The following is a 17,889-nucleotide window of genomic DNA, read 5'->3' as shown; positions in this document are numbered from 1 at the left end:
TCGTTGTCTTTAAAACGCGGTGAACGTGGCTAGCACATATGATTTTTTCTTAATAATTAACGTGATTTTTTAAAACTTACTCGGTTTCAAACGCTGCAATTTTTATAAACTAATATTATACACGAAATGTGACACGCAGCTTCTTATCCAAGCTTAGTTTAGTCACGTTGCGTTTACCCAATATATAAGATAATACTATAGTTGTCTGTTTCACTCTATCAGTAAATTTGTAGATCCGTTGGTACGTATACTCATGAACAAACCAACGCATTTTGTTATTTAATCCAGCAGATATGTCCTATGTTATTCAGGTCAGATTAAATGTCTATTGGGCTATTCCGAGTTTTAAAAAAAATCTCCTAAATTTCATCTAAATACGTTTAGTCGCTTTTGCGTGATTGAGCAACAAACATTCAAACTTACAAACTTTCATATAACAATATTGTAAAATAATTTTTTTTTGTAAACCGTCTGATAGAAATATGTGATTGAATTTAAATATATTTAATCATAGGAAAGAATCGCGAAAAAAAAAAATCATACGAAGCCTTACATAAAAGACGATTTTTTCACAGGCCATAAATCCGCCACCGAACACAAAAAAAAAAATTAAGTAATAAAAGTAAATAACAAAACGTTTAACATTTATAAAAATTTCACTCGACAATACAATTAATCGTTTTGCCGCTGACAGCTTTCTTCGCAGCAGCCTTTACCGTGTAAAGTACAGTAGACGACCGTTGTCCACAATAATAGTCGTGGCAATACCAAACAGCTATCGGCACGGAGCGCACGTGCACAACTCAAAATATTAAATAAAAAAATAAAATAAAAAATGAAAAGTTTAATAGTACTAGGGTTGGCTGTTTGTGGATTAGGTAAGTTTTTTACACAATATTAATACGCGTCTCAATATAATTTTAAAGTTCTAAGGTGATGTGTCGTAGAAAATTCGAGCGTTGTGTGTTAAAATGTAAACCGAAAGGAATAGTTTATAGAAAAGTATAAAATTGCGATTTTTAACTTTATTTATTGACTGGATGAGCCAACAAGCTGGCCATATAGTTTGAAACGGTTCCCGGAGTCCATAGACGTTAATACCGCTACCCGAAGTTTTTGGATTTTTGTAAAAATGTTTTAGTAAAAAATCTAACATGCGCCAATGATAAAAACAAGAAATTCTTTTAAATTATCGCTATTCATTATTCTTCACAAAAAACTAACGCTGTTTTTAAACTGTCCCTCTCAAGAACAGTTTGCAATTAAAACATAACTTCAATTAAAAAAAAAATATTGTAATTGTTAAACTATATATTTAAAAAATTGTATCGCTTTGACGAATTACAAAAATACCAATTTGACAAAGCTTAATTAATTTTCAATTTGGTTTTTGCTTCGGTAAAGTGTACTTACTACATGTGTGAAATGTACTACAATGTGTAAAATAAAATATCGCATAAAAAATAAAATGTATTTTTAAAATCCAATTGAGCAACTTTAAGTACAATAAAAAATTTAATAATAATATGCATATAGATACAAATACAGGTCTCCTTTCACTCACGCGTCCCGAACTGTTATTGCCCCAGTATGCATTATGCATATGATGCAAGGGCATTCTATTGAACCTCGTCACGGAAACATATTGGCTTCGTAGCGTGTCGTGACAATATGTTGTTAAACGTGTGAAAGAATCATTGACTAAAATGCGAACGTTCGTTGTTTGGAAACTATTATACTGATTGCCAAAGTGTGTATGCCTTTGCTTATTTTTTGTATGAAAGTGACTGTTGACTTATTATTTCACGACACATCTGTTAATCTTCTCGAAAAACTTCAGAACATTTCTGTAGATTGTGAAGTATCTGATACAAACAGAAAAACCATCTAAAATATTCTTCTTTTCTCAATCGTGTCACTCTTGACAGAGTGGTCGTGATCGTCATGTAGTGTTGGAAGGGGCAGACTTGATACGTCTCACGATGTCGCGCCATCTCTCCCTGCTCGAGGCCATTCTACTGCACTCGTTTAGGGGACCTCCAACTGCAGTTTTAATTTGGTCGGTCCACCGCATTGGTGGCCTCCCGCGCGGTCTTGTACAATCAACGCTTTCCTGTACAACGAGGCGTTCTATGGACCGGCCATCTAAAATATATTTCCAAAAAATTAGGCTCACCCCGACTTTCAAAGTCCGAAAAGACCAGACTAAAATAAATATGTACATAGTTTTCTTTAAAATTCTCAATAATACACAAGTATCCAATTACCGAACCACAAATTGTCATAGGATATTTCCAAACGGTCAATCGCAGTTGCCAGATTAAGAAAAAACGTTGCAATAAATACAAAATAATAAAAAAGGAATTTAAATTGGTAATAATAATAAATGTTTTTTCCTTAAAAGGTGACTAGCGAATTTCGGAGTAGTCATTTTAAGGAAGGTCATTGACAAATCTTATACCCACATATAAGATTATCGGTAAATACATTTATGTTCGCTGTCATTAAAACATTATATTGTTTAATTTAATGCAATTAAATCTACTACATAATTTTAGTAGGGACTTATAGACTTCAATCAAGAACAGCTATTTATAACAAATCACTGATTACTAAGTAAAACGGACAGCTTACGTTTACGTATTGACCAATTAAAACTTTAAGAACACGCGAGACAGACATTTCGTTTTCACATTAAGTAACGAACCAATAATACGTTATGCAAACAAAACAATAAATCCGCTTTGATAATAAGGATACAAGTTAATGTACTATGAGAAGTAAACAGTATTTTGTACGATAGCAAAATGTGTATATTACATGCTAAAATGTACGATTTTGTATCAGTCAATAATCAAATTAATTGCTGTAGTGTGTTAAGTGGGGTAATTATAACGTCTTGCATATACACTAGAAATAATGTTTGTATTTTAGTTGTGTGTACATATACAAAAGCTTAAACTAGTAAATATATTTACCGGTCACAAGCGGTTATTTAAAACACAAACACTATCTATACTAATATTATAAAGAGGAAATTTTTGTTTGTTTGTATTGAATAGGCTCCGAAACTACTGAACCGATTTAAAAAAATTTTTGGAAGCTACTTTATTCCCGAGTGACAGGCTATAATTTTTTTTGAAAAAAATTTAGGGATCCTTACTCTAAAACTCTAATATTCTTTACATGGCGTGCCCCGCGAAAATTATTCATGATAGAATAAAATAATATACCACGACTTTGTAGAACACATTATTATTTACAAAAAGTGTCGCGACAGCATATTTCTAATTACTATAGTTATGCCGCAACAAGTGTTCTTTTATAATTTAAAAAAATAAAACAACGTCAAATATCGTTGAAATTTTTGTTAAAGACCCGAGTGGAGCCGGAGCGCGCCGCTAGTTAAGAATAAAATGTTACAATCATTTGATCAATGAACATTTATCATTTTTCACATTTTTATCGCGTTACTCAACAAACAAAAATAATCACACTTGCCAATCTGAAATAGGTAACTGTTGTAAATAGTTCACCTTGACACGGTTAATACAGTAATAGCTATTTTAGGTCTTAATCTAAATATTTATTTTATTTATTTTAATTGTGAGCATAACGTTTTAGAATAGGAATTAATCGGAGAGATTTGTTAAAAAAATTAATAAAGAATACCATTGCTAGTCAGGGATAGTGGGGAAGTCCCAGTACGTGGATATACCAATATATACCATATATATGCCCAGGCATTGTTATGCGGACTATTTTATAAAATCCAACGTACGCCTAAGCGCTCGGCCGTACAGTGCTTATTTCTATTATACGTTGGTACGCACGTCATTACGGATCCTCCCGATCCATTAATGGTGCTTTTAGGTACCACAAGCACTGGTCACCGTCCTCGCTGAACCCGTCGCTTGCGACGAAGGGCTCGGAGAGTGAATTAACCCATAGACATATCCCACTCAGTTTCTCGCCGGATCTTCCCAGTGAGTCGCGTTTCCGATCCGGTGGTAGATTCTGCGAAGTACTGCTCTTGCTAGGGACAGTGTTAGCAACACACCCGGCTTGAGCCCCGTGAGCTCACCTACACGTCAAGGAGAAGCTGATATAGCCTCTCAAGGCTATCAGCATAGGTAGGGGAAAAAAATAAGTTGATACCTCAGTATTTTCGTACAAAAAATGCTACGTTCCTTTTCGTTGTAACTCTTCGTCGAATAATACGTAAGTTCAATGATCCTGAGTTGGAGTGATGCTCGTAGCTTCCCGAACCTGACTATAAACATATTGACTTTCGCACATGTTTGGTAGTGAATGAAATAGATTAAGATTATTTATTTTATGGCTTGCGACGAGTCTTTTCAATAAGTAGATAATTGAGTGCAGTCGTTGGTTAAACTATCCCTAGAGCGCTTAGTCGAACTTAGGAAAATTACAAAACAAAATAAGAAGAAATAAATACTGATAACCATTGTAGCCTAAATGATAAGATGCACGGTGTACCGTTGTATCGAGTGAGACGATAATATTGCGTGTGTTCAAATCTCGGAGACCATTTTTTTAAATGAAATTACTATTTAATTTATATTCACGAATTATTTCCACAATGATGGAATGATATTTTGTAATAAATATCATACTTGCAAAAATTATAATTTTATGTAATTACTAAATAATTAAAACATAGACGAATAGTCTAGAGAAGTCTCAAGGAGGGCGGCGTATTGACATTGTGATGTCAATAAAATCCTGTGATCATTTAGAGACACATGGACTGTGAGTTCGTTTGACCGTCTATTCGAAAATTTCTGTTTATTTTTGTTATTTTATTTTCAAATATAATATCCCTAATTACTCCATTTCATTACATTGAAACTTATCTCGTATTTCGAGTACAGTTGGTATTTATCCTTGAAGTATTACTTTCTTGAGTCGATCGAGTGAGTTGAGTTAATTGATCGTTAACAAGACCACTTTTGAAATATCATTTTACAAGGAAGTAATAACGTGTCTATTGGTCATAATATTTTTTGTTTGCATTAAAAAAAAACACATTAGTACATTTTATGGACTTCATTGAATTAATGCTACCGTGAAATTATTTTGTACCGTAAAATTTGTGATGCTTCCCTAAATCAAAATACACTTTATTAGATCTATATAACATGTCTATATGAAATAATCCTTAGAAGATATTCAGTTTCTTTTGTCTCTGCTAAAACATTTGCAAATTAGACTTCTACGGTATTGGTTAATTAAGCGATGCTATGCAGTTTTAAGACGCGTAGCTTGGAAAACGATTGTATTAAGTGGTGGAACAACCTCTTCATAAAATAATTTACTTTGACCTTAAATTAAGTGTCAGTTAAAGACTGTGTTGGAGCTCTGATTGTGTTAATATCCATAGTATCTTTTGTACTATTACTGTTTTAATAGTTTGTAACGATAACTTAAAATAATACAAACTAATTAAACTTGGAAAACAACAATAATTTTCATTATTCCTGCAATAGTTGTTAATTAATTATTTTTCAAACTTTAATCCTCTCTTTTTTTTTAAGTTTCAGGCCAAGAATTCAAATGCCCGGACAAGAGCGGCTTCTACCCGGACCCGTATCAATGTGACCTTTATTACAAATGCAGCAGAGGTCAGTACTTAAAGGTCTTTCGAGTCGTATGCCTGAGTGTAAAGTTTACGTAAATATAAAATTTGTAATTACACTAACACACACCTATGTGACGTAAACAATTTAAGAAGTTCGCGTAATATGTTTTTGCTCATACTTGTGAACGAAATAACATTTACATATCAATTTAAAATCATATTCAGTTATCAAAGAATTATTAAAGCAATGGAGTAAGTAAGCGACTAAAACTTAGTGTCAATTCTTTCATATCTTTTCGCAAATAAAAATAAACCAATCTATGAATATTGGTAAAGGTGATGCTTAAATACACGATTATAAGATAGCAGATACTGACTTGGCTGCGAAAATAGACGTATGCTATTCTAATATATTAGTAACATAAAAAATTACAGCAATTATGACGATGAATAGAGTACCTATAAAATTAATAAATCAATTTCAATGTAAATTCAAATATCTATTAAAATATTTTACGTTATCACTCTAAAGATGGTTCAAAAAGCTTAGAAGAATATTTATTACTTATATTACATTCGGATTAGTACTTTTAAAGGACCTTGAAGGATTTGTATATATTATTATGACGAAAATTTGGTATACTTGCCAAATCTATTCCCAAGAATATACTGAAAGAAAAATTTAATAACTCGTATCAAGATAGAGTTGAGGATACCCGATATTTGAGGAAATTTTGCATTACTTACCCAAAAATATTAAAAATGAGCGTGGTCTGGAGTGCATTGGTACCAACCCGTATCGATTGATGGCTTATCATCAGTTAAATATCACACATATTTAAAGAATATCTAAACCCTACGTCTTTATACGTTACAATGCTTAGATGAAAAGGCTCACGAGATGCGACCCTAATATCGAGCCTCTCTCCACACACACATTTAAAAACGAATCGCTGGTTCAGAGGTTAAGATGTTTAATTAAGCGGAAAGATGAGCTAACTCGAGTTCAATGAACTGTTTATGCAACTAGCGTTTTCATTCCTCTTTGTGTTTTATGCCCCTTGCAATAACTAAATAGTTTCACAAGACTTTGTTTTCATTTTACTGTGAATTTGTGTAAGCCCAGCAGATGAAAACTCTATATAAAGCGTACATTGATAAACAGTAATTAAAATAGAAAGGGAGTAACTAAGGTTGGATAAAAGAACATAAACAATTGTTTTTTTTTTTATTATTTTCTGTCTGTATGTTTGTTTGTTCGTGTTCTGTTTTTTTTATGTTTGTGTGTTCGTGCAATTCTTCGAAACTACAAAAAGCCTTCTCATATAACCTGATAGTTTTCGGAAGTAAATAAATATTGATTTCGATCAGAATATTGACTGTTTCATTGAATACGGAAGTTTACAAAAAAAATCTCATCGCTAAGAGATTAATGGAATTTACTTTTATAGGTACTATTGGATTTTAAAAGATATATAGTAAAAAAACATTATTCATATAAACGTTATGACGAAATCGGTATTAACATAATTTTAATCCTTTGAGCACTGGTCTTCGCCCACGTGGTATAAAGTTCACTACAAGCAGGCTAAATTACAGACGAAATCAATTTTTTCCTAATTAAAACTACTTTTACGATTTAATTAAGTCGACTTTACGATTTATTTAATTCAGTGTAAACTGTAAAGTATTTGCAATATTGTAAAAGTAGTTTTAATTATCCTTACGAATCGCGAAAACAAAACAAAAAAAAATATGCTAACAATTAGAGATAAACTACAACACATTTTAAAGTTCCCTAATATTCATGTTTTAAAACATCGTAAATAACTTGCTAAAGAACCTAGATTTATTTTTCTACAACCATCCCAATTACAAAGTTATCTCCAACGGGGACTATTAAAGCAACAGGTGAACAAGACTTGATACATTTATTTTTATCTACACCGCATTCAGCTGTCTTGAAATTCCGGACTTTCTTTTCGAAATTCAAAAGTTCAACAGCTTACAAAATAGCTTCACTCAATAAGCATATTAAGCATACTATTTACATAAATTTACGTGGTACATAAACCAAAGAACAAGCTTTGTAAATGCACTTAATCGTGATATAAACAACGGATAGCTCCAATAACAGTAATTGTTTTAAGTGAAATGAAATTTTATTATAGACAATCGCTTAGAAATTGATCTTTAGCATTTATAATGAATTTAATCAAGTCTCATTGATGTAAATGCATTTTGTATGGCTAAATTCAAATAAAGAAAATAGTACACAATTTATTTTTGACTAGCGACCCGCCCTCGCTTCGCTTCGGAAACTGTAATTAATTATTGATTTCTCCACTATTTAATGGATGTTATTATACATATAAACCTTCCTCTTCGATCACTCTATCTATTAAAAAAACCGCATCAAAATCCGTTGCGTAGTTATAAAGATTTAAGCACACATAGGGACAGATATAGAGACAAAGAAAGCGACTTTTATACTATGTAGTGATACGTATTATATGAGTATACATAATTACACAATCATTAGTTATGACTAAAAAAAAAAGTGTAACATGTATTCTAGATACCCGCTTGAACGTAGAAATTGTTTGTGAACACAATATTGGTAAGAACTTGGAACCAATATTGGGCATACGTATCTGATTAGTGTTCACGAGCCACAGACAGCGAATGAACTCACAGCCACCTGAGGCTAAGTGCTTGACGGAGCCCGTTCACATGCTATGATAAATCTTAATATATAATAACATAAATTATGTACGTGTCACGTTGTTTGTCCGCGTTGGACACCTAAGCTACTGAACCGATTTTAACTTCTTTTTTTTAAATATGTATTTTGTTCCAACTTAGGCCATAGGATGGTTTTTATTTCGATTAATAGTCGCAATATTTATTAATTAAAAATAAAATGATTTCTTATGTTAATTATTGTTATTAATTTTAAGTTTCATGAGTTTAAAACAAATGGCGCCTTAAATCAGTTTTTACAGAAAATTTTAATACTGTCTGACATTAATATCTCATAGATGGCGCTGTGTTAAAAATACCAACGTTTCACATAAGCTACAATTTAATGGCATAAATACCACGTGTTGCTGAGGCTAAAGTATAAGTAAAATTTATTTCGTAGTAAACGCAATACAGTGAAATCCAATTGTTCTTACTTTGTTAATTTTTTGTATTAGCATAGGCGGCCACGTGTTATTTAGAAACAAAAATCTTTGCCACAGCAACGTGTGGCTGGGTCTGCTAGTAGTTAATATATTTGTAAATATTTATGTTCATACAGGAGATGCAGAAGAGAAGCTGTGTCCTGATGGTCTCGTGTTCTCAGATGAAAACCCCAACAAAGAACACTGTGATATCCCTTCTAACGTCGACTGCGGCGACAGAAAGGAGCTACGTGAGTACTATATTCAATGAACCATCATCGGCTAAGCCCAAATTTGGAGATTCATGGACTTTTTTCCTACCTATTCGCTGGTAGCCTTAAAGGCTATTTCAGCTACATCCGGGTAACAAATGGATGAAACATATCTTCAAGACATGTTGCGAGCGACGGTGGCTTTGCATTGCTCCGTCGCGATCAGATAAGAGTTCATTGACACAGGCCATGCTCACGCATCAACACAAACTCACGACTCGACACGTATTTGTAATGTTTGTTGGCGTCTTTCGTAAAATAGAAACGAACCGTAAATCTAATGATGAAGGGGAATATTTAAAATACACACGTTAGTTTTTTTGTTTTAATTTGATTATTAACACGTCATTGTTTATATACATCAGTCGTAATTACGTTAATGCAATGGGCCTTTTTTTGTTTTGTTGTTTGTATGCCACATTATAAACAGATGCACAGATTCGCGGGTAGAGGAATACAGACTACATTTGCTTTCATGCCGCGTTATGAAAATTTAACTTAAATCCACGACAAATATCATTTAGCAAATGATAATAGTTCTCAGCTTAGGTTTAATTGGCCATCTATAAGCGCTTTAGAATCGATAATGTTTATTTTACTGCCTTTATCGATACTAGTATTTGCCCAGTGTTCGAAGCTCAAACATAATCTTCAATTATTTTATTGACATATTATTATTTAAAAAATACTTCTCCATAGCTTCGCAATAGCTATTTAACAAAAAATAAAGAAAGATAAAATCGATTGACGACGAAAAGAGTGGTATTTAACTGTTTTGTCTTTACATAGTTATGAAATATGCCAAGATTATAGGATAGCATATATGACATCTGTATATACCATAAAACTACGTTTGCTATTTATCAACTGAGGACTTATCAGTTTATTGGTGTTTTTTTTTTAAATTACTAATTTTGAAATTACAGAAGAACCTAAACCATCGAAGGGCTGCCCTCGTCAAAACGGATACTTTAAACATCCTGACCCACAGGTAACTTAGATTTAATTAAGATTATTATCAGCTAAGTCTTATATATATTTGCAAGTACGCATACTTGCACATAGAACAATTATTATCATGGTAAACGACATGACTCCGCTACTATCGAGTTTTTTTTATATATTTGACAATATCTGGGACAGGATCTACAAATGTGCTTGTAATTATTGACCAGAGAGTTGATATTGGTCAGTTTTACCAAAAAATTTACGTGTGTTCTTAATTGTTTCCTAATTACGAAACTAATATGGGCGGATTGTCTCATGTTGAGTTTTTTTTAATTTTTTTTATTGCTTAGATGGATGGACGAGCTCACGGCCCACCTGATGTTAAGTGGTTACTGGAGCCCATAGAAATCTACAACGTAAATGCCGCTCCCCACCTTGAGACATGAATTTTAAGGTTTCACTTTAATTATATGGAATAAAAGTGTAATTAAATCTGTTTAGGCCTGCGATAAATTCCACTACTGCGCTGATGGTATTCCCAACGAGCTTCCGTGTCCTCCAGGACTGTACTTTGACGAAGAGACCTCCAACTGCGACTGGAAAGAAGTAGTCAACAGGCAATGCGACCAAATCACAAAAGGTAATCGTTCTCTCATGTTCATATATAAAAAAATCCTTTGATTCGAATTTTAACATCGGCGAGACAGTAATACGACCGGTAGGTGAGCTCACTGAGAACTTAGTGAAAAGATCCGGCCAGAAGCATAGTGGATTGTGTCTATGGGCTAGTTCGCTCTTCGCTGTAACAGAGGAATTCAAGGAGAACGGTGACTGGTGTTTGAAGAGTCTAAAAGCACGAGAGACATCTAGAGGATCCGATGAGACAAATTTCGGGCGATGGCGGCTTTGCTTTGCCCCGTTATTTGGATCAGATATATAATTAGCGACCGCCACGACAAGAGGGCTCATAGCGCACAACTTTACTCCACACATTAGAACTACATATATCGTTTTACTATTTCTGCATTATTTAAAAAATAATGGAACAAAGTTCAACAAATTTAAAACTGGCCACTTTTGCAGATGTTTTGGATGATGGTTTCACCTGTCCCGACGGCGAGGTCATGGGCCCCAACGGCCGCTCCTTACCCCACCCCACTTTCCCCCACCCCGAAGACTGCCAGAAGTTCTATATCTGCCGTAACGGAGTCCAACCGCAAAAGGGAAGCTGTCCATCCGGGAAGGTCTACAATGAGGATACGTTCATGTGCGACGATCCCGAAAAAGTTGTTGGATGGTGAGTATTAGAAATGTCTGTGATTAAAAAAAATTTGATCGACAGCCAGCAAATCCAACATTATGTGCCTCCAGAGAGCTCGAAACACTCTCCTGAGGGTACTCTCGTCAGCGCCTTGGTATACTCGAAATTTGAAAATCCACGAGTACCTTTTTACTTTTCTTTTACTTTCCTTTTCTTTTATTGCTTAGATGGGTGGACGAGCTCACAGCCCACCTGGTGTTAAGTGGTTACTGGAGCCCATAGACAACTACAACGTAAATGCGACACCCACCTTGAGATATAAGTTCTAAGATCTCAGTATAGCTACAACGGCTGCCCTACCGTTCAGACCGAAACGCATTACTGCTTCACGGCAGAAATAGGCAGAGCGGTCGTGCCTACCCGCGCGGACTCATAAGAGGTCCTACCACCAGTAAAAAATATAAAATATGATGTAACATCAAATCTACAATAAGTAATATTCAGAATTTAAATTGTGAAATAAAAAATAATTACATTTTAAAATCAGTCTGCTGTTTTCCGAATTAATTTCATTAGAATACAATAATTCAACTCCATTATTTGAAACATTTTTCATCATATTTGTTGAAACTGTCGCTTTTATTGCAAATAATTAGAAATTGCCCTACATGACAATATTTTTGCTACCCTTAAATAATAATTAACGGAATTTTTCAGTGAAAACTACTACGACGGACAGCCACTTGACAAGAACAAGCTTCCCAAGAAGGCGTAAGGAGTTTAAATATAAGACTTTAGTATTATATGACGTATAATAAATTATGGTAATTTAATTTTGTTTTAATTACCTTTCGTGCTACGTAGCATCAAAATAAATCCTTGTTTTTGTTTTATAACCTTTGTAGGCATACAATAATACCTTCACCTGGTGGTGAATGGTTGCCGTCGCCATGTGCTTCAGCAATGTAAGGAGCAAAGCCAAATCGTCTATCTTCTATCTATCTTTATATCTCAGATATTATTAGCACTCCTCCTCCCTGAGTCGCATTCCTCACGTCTGAGGGTCGTGACCATCTCATTATTAGCACTGAGTACTTGATATTCCGAAAGGTGGTATCTTCTTATAAAAAGTTGTATCCGTAATGAGACAAAAAAAATCTTAGTTGTATATCATAGGGAAGCTGAATGCGGCCCACAGTCACGAATCACTAAATTTTACGCTGGATCTCCTCAATGGGTCGCGTTTCCGATCCGGTGGTAACTTCTGCGAAGCACTACTCTTGCTCGGGCTAGTGTTTGAAAATTCTTCAAGTTAGAGCCCCGTGAGCTCACCTACTCGCTCAGTGAATCTAGTATAACCCCTCGAAGTCACTGGAATAGGTAGAAAAATATATAAAAAAAGGAGTGACAATGCAACCTACTTTGAGACATGAAGTCAAATTTCGAATGAGCGACTGTCAAACCGTTGATAAAGGTGCATATGTCTACTTTGGGTAGAAATAGGCAGATCTGGGTTGAACCCAGCGTGGTTGTCAAATAGGTCCTACATCCAATAATTAGGCAAATTCATAAATATTGCGCTTCAGTTGATTGATCTTTAGTACACCACGCTATTTCTTAATTATGGAAGAATTTGGTGATCACGTCCTATGTTCGTATTTCGGACGATTATATGAGTTTTCAAAACTCATAGAAATATTGTTAAAAAGACCTTTTTTGGAGTATTGGCAACAAGCGAACTTATTACCTAAATTAATATTTTCAAAACAAACTTTCCTTTTTTATTTTTTTATTTATTACCTACGTGCACAATAGTGTAGATTGACGGATTTAGTGACAAAAGCATTACTTGCACGTCATCCAAAAGTGTAAAATGAACGTACTACGTGGATTGGTACATAAATTATACAAGAAATAGATGACATACTTTAATTAAACATGTACCAAATCGAATATTTACAAGTCTTAAAAATATTTAGGGGTGTCAAAATATTGTTGCGCCGGTAAACATAACGCCATCTATCGCCGAATCGCCGAAATGAATATCAAAGGAACTGGTAACGTCAAGAACGCTTGAGAAGTACAACGCCATTTATTGTCAGATAGCATACATCGAAGCTACTCGACTTGCCCAGAATGTACTCGATAAATCTTGAATCTTTGAAGTCGTCGTGGCCTAAAGGATAAGATGTCCGGTGCATTCGTATCTAGCGATGCAACGGTGTTCGAATCCTGCAGGCGGGTACCAATTTTTCTAATGAAATACGTACTCAACAAATGTTCACGATTAACTTCCACGGTGAAGGACTAACATCGTGAAATAAAAATCAAACCCGCAAAATTATAATTTACGTAATTACTGGTGGTAGGACCTCTGGTGAGTCAGCACGGGAGGTAACACCGCCCTGCCGATTTCTGCCGTGAAGCCGTAATGTGTTTCGGTTTGAAGGGTGGGGTAACCATTGTAACTATACTGAGACTTTTGAACTTATATCTCAAGGTCGGTGGCGTATTTACGCTGTAGATGTATATGGACTTCAGTAACCACTTAACACCAGTTGGGCTCGTCCAACCAGCTAAGCAATAAAAAAATTATAAAAAACTAGGGATGTCGTATTGGCTATAAAGGCGTTATAGAGATGACACGAAATCAGTTAACAATCGAAACTATTCGAAGGGAAATAGCGAACGGATCATTTGAAGCGAAGCGGAAGAAGTGAATTGAGAATTTTAAAGTAGTTGTTAAGTGTTTTAAGTGTTAATACCGTTTTAATTTATACAGTTTTTTAACTTCGGTAGAATTTTTATTTATCCCGAACCCCAGTGCGTAACAATATATTAATTCCATTTCACGTTTATACTAACTAGATGATGACCGTTTTTTTTGATAACGCCATCTTGTTGTGTCTTTAAAGCGGTTAGTTGCCCTCAATTAAGAAAAATAGTATTATTATTCGCCAATAGATGTCGGGAAGAGTTGATTATTGAAAACACGAATTTTCTGAAAATAAATCGCAGCTAGATCGATTTATCGCCCCCGAAATCCCCTGTATACTAAATTTTATGAAAATCGTTCGAGCCGTTTCCGAAATTCAGATCAGTAGTGAGTCGGGGTTAGCGGAGCGATGATATCGAAGGCGAGATCATCGACTAACGCGTCGAGCCGCCTGCCATTAGGGGTTGAGGTGTGTGAGTTCCACCTGATGTGTTTACAATTTAGGTCGCCCGCCAGAATGACAGAGCTTCCCATGCCGAGTAGCGCCTCGATATCACTGCTTAGAACGGATAAATCCTATAAACGACAGCTGATGTGCAGTAAAAGATCACAATAGACTAAGCACTCTATCTCGCTTACACCCGCTTGAACAGTTGCTACCTCGCGCTCGCACCTACAGCGGGCTCTCAATGTGTCTGGCAAGATGTAAGAACCATTAAAACTGTCCGGCTATTGGGGTAACATATTTTTATAAGTCCCTAAGTAACATATATAAAATTTAGCTTTTATAGTATAACGAAAGTATAATTAAAATTTGTTAAAGTTTAGGGGTGTCTGGCAGGGGGTAACAACTGGAAAAAGTGTCCGGCAACGGATATCGTGATTTCTAAAGATATTCTGGAGTAAATATTAAAAAAAGAAACCTTTATACTTTAACGAATTTAAGGTACTATTTCATATACCTTTACTGCCTGTTACCTGCCCAAGTAACCACAATCGAAACTCTATAATCGCGGGTCGTTCTTACCTGTGTTGGAGACATACACAGAGAAACTTTCAGCTTTTATAAAATAACGAAGGTCTGGCTGTCGCGGGCTCTTGCTCTATAAGAAAGATAAGATACACAAAACAGAATAGAAGCTAGTTTCGTATCTTTAACAATAGATGGCGATATTTGAATATATTTATTTGAAACATATATCACAGAAATAAATTTTTGAAGCCCGCGTTTCGCTGCATAACGTTATGTCAAAAAAGTAATACATGCCTTTAAAACAAAAAAAAGTAAACTGTATTTGACAACAAAACGATTGCTCTTTCGTTCAACCACATGTAAGGGATACACAAACCCATAAAAACACATCGAAAAGCTTGAAAATTAGTAAGATTTTGCTTCCGCTTCATTCTCAGAATTGGTTTTGTTAAATCACCACTGCACAGCACTGGTACGATCAGATTGGCTTTTGATTAAATTACCCTAGGACTGGGAAGAAAGGTTACGGATTTACTGCAAAAGCGACTACTCAAGATTCTGAAACTGTATAGAGGAAGAGAAATAGGAGAGCTTTCAAAACTGACTAAAAAAGTTCTTATCTAATTTATAAAAGACAGACTATATGTGTGCTTGGTCAACTATACTAAACGCAGCCCACTGTATCTATAAATTTCTAAAACGTATTACAGGCTGCACAAAAATAAAAGTCAAACAAATTGATAGGAGATCTAGTTCTGTCTGTTCTGGGTTGCGAGGCAATTAAAGACAATTATTATAGTGGGTCGTTGCGCAATCGCCGTGGTCGTTGATGCAAGAGATCCGGAATTACTTGTGTTCAAAACGTGATTTAGCTTATAGCCATTGTCAGTGGTTCCTTCATTGTGTTACTGTAATTTAACTTAGCTGTTTTATATCTGCATTTATCACAACTTAATTATTAGAATAAGTCATAACATTAATTGAATTTGTCTAATTATCTCACTAGTATTTACTCAATGCAAATTTGTTTTATATTGAAATTTCTACACATTTAAAACATTTTCTCAGCAAACCATGCCGCTGGGGTGAAGAGAAGCAGTGTGTTTTGGCGTTTGACACCAGCAGATGGCGCTGATAAAAAGATATTTGATTTTTGTATATATTTTCCTACATATCTATAGTACTTGGCAGCACAACTATACATCCAGAACACAATGTAAACAACAAGTTTTAAAAGAGGCGTAGAGGCCTATGTTTTTGAAATTTAAGTGCAATTTTATTATTCATCGAACTCCAATCCAAATAATTTTAAACATAAGATCTAACCGTTTCAAAAAACACTAATACGTAATAATATTTGTTTTATTAAATTACGAACACTCACTCGCTTTCAGTTTTTCTGCTTCTTTTTTTTTACAATGTGCAACCTAATAAATATAGTTGCAAAATTGGAAATACAAATTCAATGACTAGTTTCTTTTTTAGATAATAAAACTCAATATAATACAATGAGTGCGCGTTAAAGCGGATACAGCATGCGTAATACGACGCGTCAATCAACTGTCACTGACAACTGAATTTATCTTTAGACGTCAATATGAAGTAGGGTTGCCGATAAATACAAATAACTCGACACCGGTTACTGAAATTATACAACGTTAATTTTATCACAAAAACGAAAGAGCTCGTTTTTTTTTATTTATTACTTAGATGGGTGGATGAGCTCACAGCCGACTTGGTGTTAAGTGGTTACTGGAGCCCATAGACATCTGCAACGTAAATGCACCACGCACCACCATGCAATTGGAACTGTCGGATCTAAAAATGATCTTTAATGATTTATTGTTTACAATTTCACCTTGATGTTCAGATAGTGATAATTTCGATTGAAAACATAATGAGAGGTCACTCTTACGGTCATAATCTAAAAATGATTCGAACTCTTCAATTTTTTTTTGTAACCACATGCCGATGGTATTTTTGAACTCAATGCTATGCAATATTAAACAGTATTTTCTTTCTCTTTTGCGATTCGTAGAACTCATTTTAATTTTATTTTTCAAATTAAATTAAATTTTAATTTATATTATTTTACATTTCGAATATTACCAAGACGTTTCGAATATTTTAAAGTTTTTCGAGTTCACGGACAACTAAAGTGTTCTTCGTTGGTATTTAAATATTGTTTCCTAACATGTTTTATTTCTATTTTTTATTAGATCAAATTAGGATTCCCTGTGCTATGTTTATCAGGGACTGACATACATAAGTTTATACGTTTAAAAATATACATATTTAGATAAGTATAGAAATTATTTAATTAATTTAATGATAGATAAATCACATAATTCAAGTAATTAAAAGAAATCAAGGAACGCGTGATGAAACCATAATAATACTAGTTGATAAAATCCGGAATGAGATTATTCGACAGAGAACTAAAGTCATCGACATAGCTCAAAGAGTCAGCAAGCTGAAGTGGCAGTGGGCTGGCCATATATGCCGTAGGACTGACGATCGCTGGAGCAGACGGGTTCTCGAGTGGAGACCGCACAGCGGAAGACGTAACGTGGGACGCCCCTTGGCTAGGTGGTGCGATGACCTCCGCACGGTGGCCGGCAAGAAGTGGATGAGGAGAGCCGCAGACCGGGCTCAGTGGTGTGAATTGGGAGAGGCCTATGTCCAGCAGTGGACGACTGTGGGCTGTTGATGATGATGATGATGATGAATACTAGTTTTTATTTTCTAAATGTTGTATTTTAGGTATCTCTATATTTGCTCTATATTTTATTTTATATATATTTATATAACCAACCCTAACAGCTCTGAGCTATAGCGCTGAAGCGGATTTACTGGTTGTTCTATGTTAAATCGAGCATAACTAGAACTTATGTAAGTTTCATGTTTGGGAGTAACTATAGTAAAGAATTGATTGAACCTACACGGTTAC

General features: G+C 34.6%; 1 protein-coding gene across 2 annotated transcripts; it reads left to right on the top strand.

The window, feature by feature from the left end:
- On the top strand, nt 1–12,083 carry LOC101740062 (protein obstructor-E). Of its 2 annotated transcripts, none has more exons than XM_062672439.1 (8): nt 1–241; nt 576–878; nt 5,559–5,645; nt 8,907–9,020; nt 9,968–10,032; nt 10,491–10,629; nt 11,073–11,286; nt 11,968–12,083. In XM_062672439.1, exons 2-8 carry the CDS (start codon nt 836–838, stop codon nt 12,023–12,025), a joined length of 720 nt encoding a protein of 239 aa, XP_062528423.1. In that variant the 5' UTR covers nt 1–241; nt 576–835; the 3' UTR covers nt 12,026–12,083. The 2 variants fall into 2 exon arrangements, with proteins under 2 accessions (XP_062528423.1, XP_004928623.1); XM_004928566.5 differs by having other exon boundaries at nt 11–241; nt 695–878.
- The last annotated feature ends 5,806 nt before the right edge of the window (nt 12,084–17,889 follow it).

The sequence above is a fragment of the Bombyx mori genome, chromosome 15 (genome assembly GCF_030269925.1).
Source record: "Bombyx mori chromosome 15, ASM3026992v2".
NCBI lineage: Eukaryota > Metazoa > Arthropoda > Insecta > Lepidoptera > Bombycidae > Bombyx > Bombyx mori.
The sequence above is the reverse complement of the archived record's forward strand: the minus strand, read 5'-3'. Positions and strand labels throughout refer to the sequence as shown.

Excerpts from the sequence above, each read along its gene's own strand:
- LOC101740062 (XM_062672439.1), top strand. The coding sequence starts at position 836 with ATGAAAAGTTTAATAGTACTAGGGTTGGCTGTTTGTGGATTAG. Across the intron at positions 879-5,558 it reads GTTGGCTGTTTGTGGATTAG|TTTCAGGCCAAGAATTCAAA; the intron begins GTAAGTTTTTTA and ends TTTTTTTTTAAG. Across the intron at positions 9,021-9,967 it reads CGGCGACAGAAAGGAGCTAC|AAGAACCTAAACCATCGAAG; the intron begins GTGAGTACTATA and ends TTGAAATTACAG.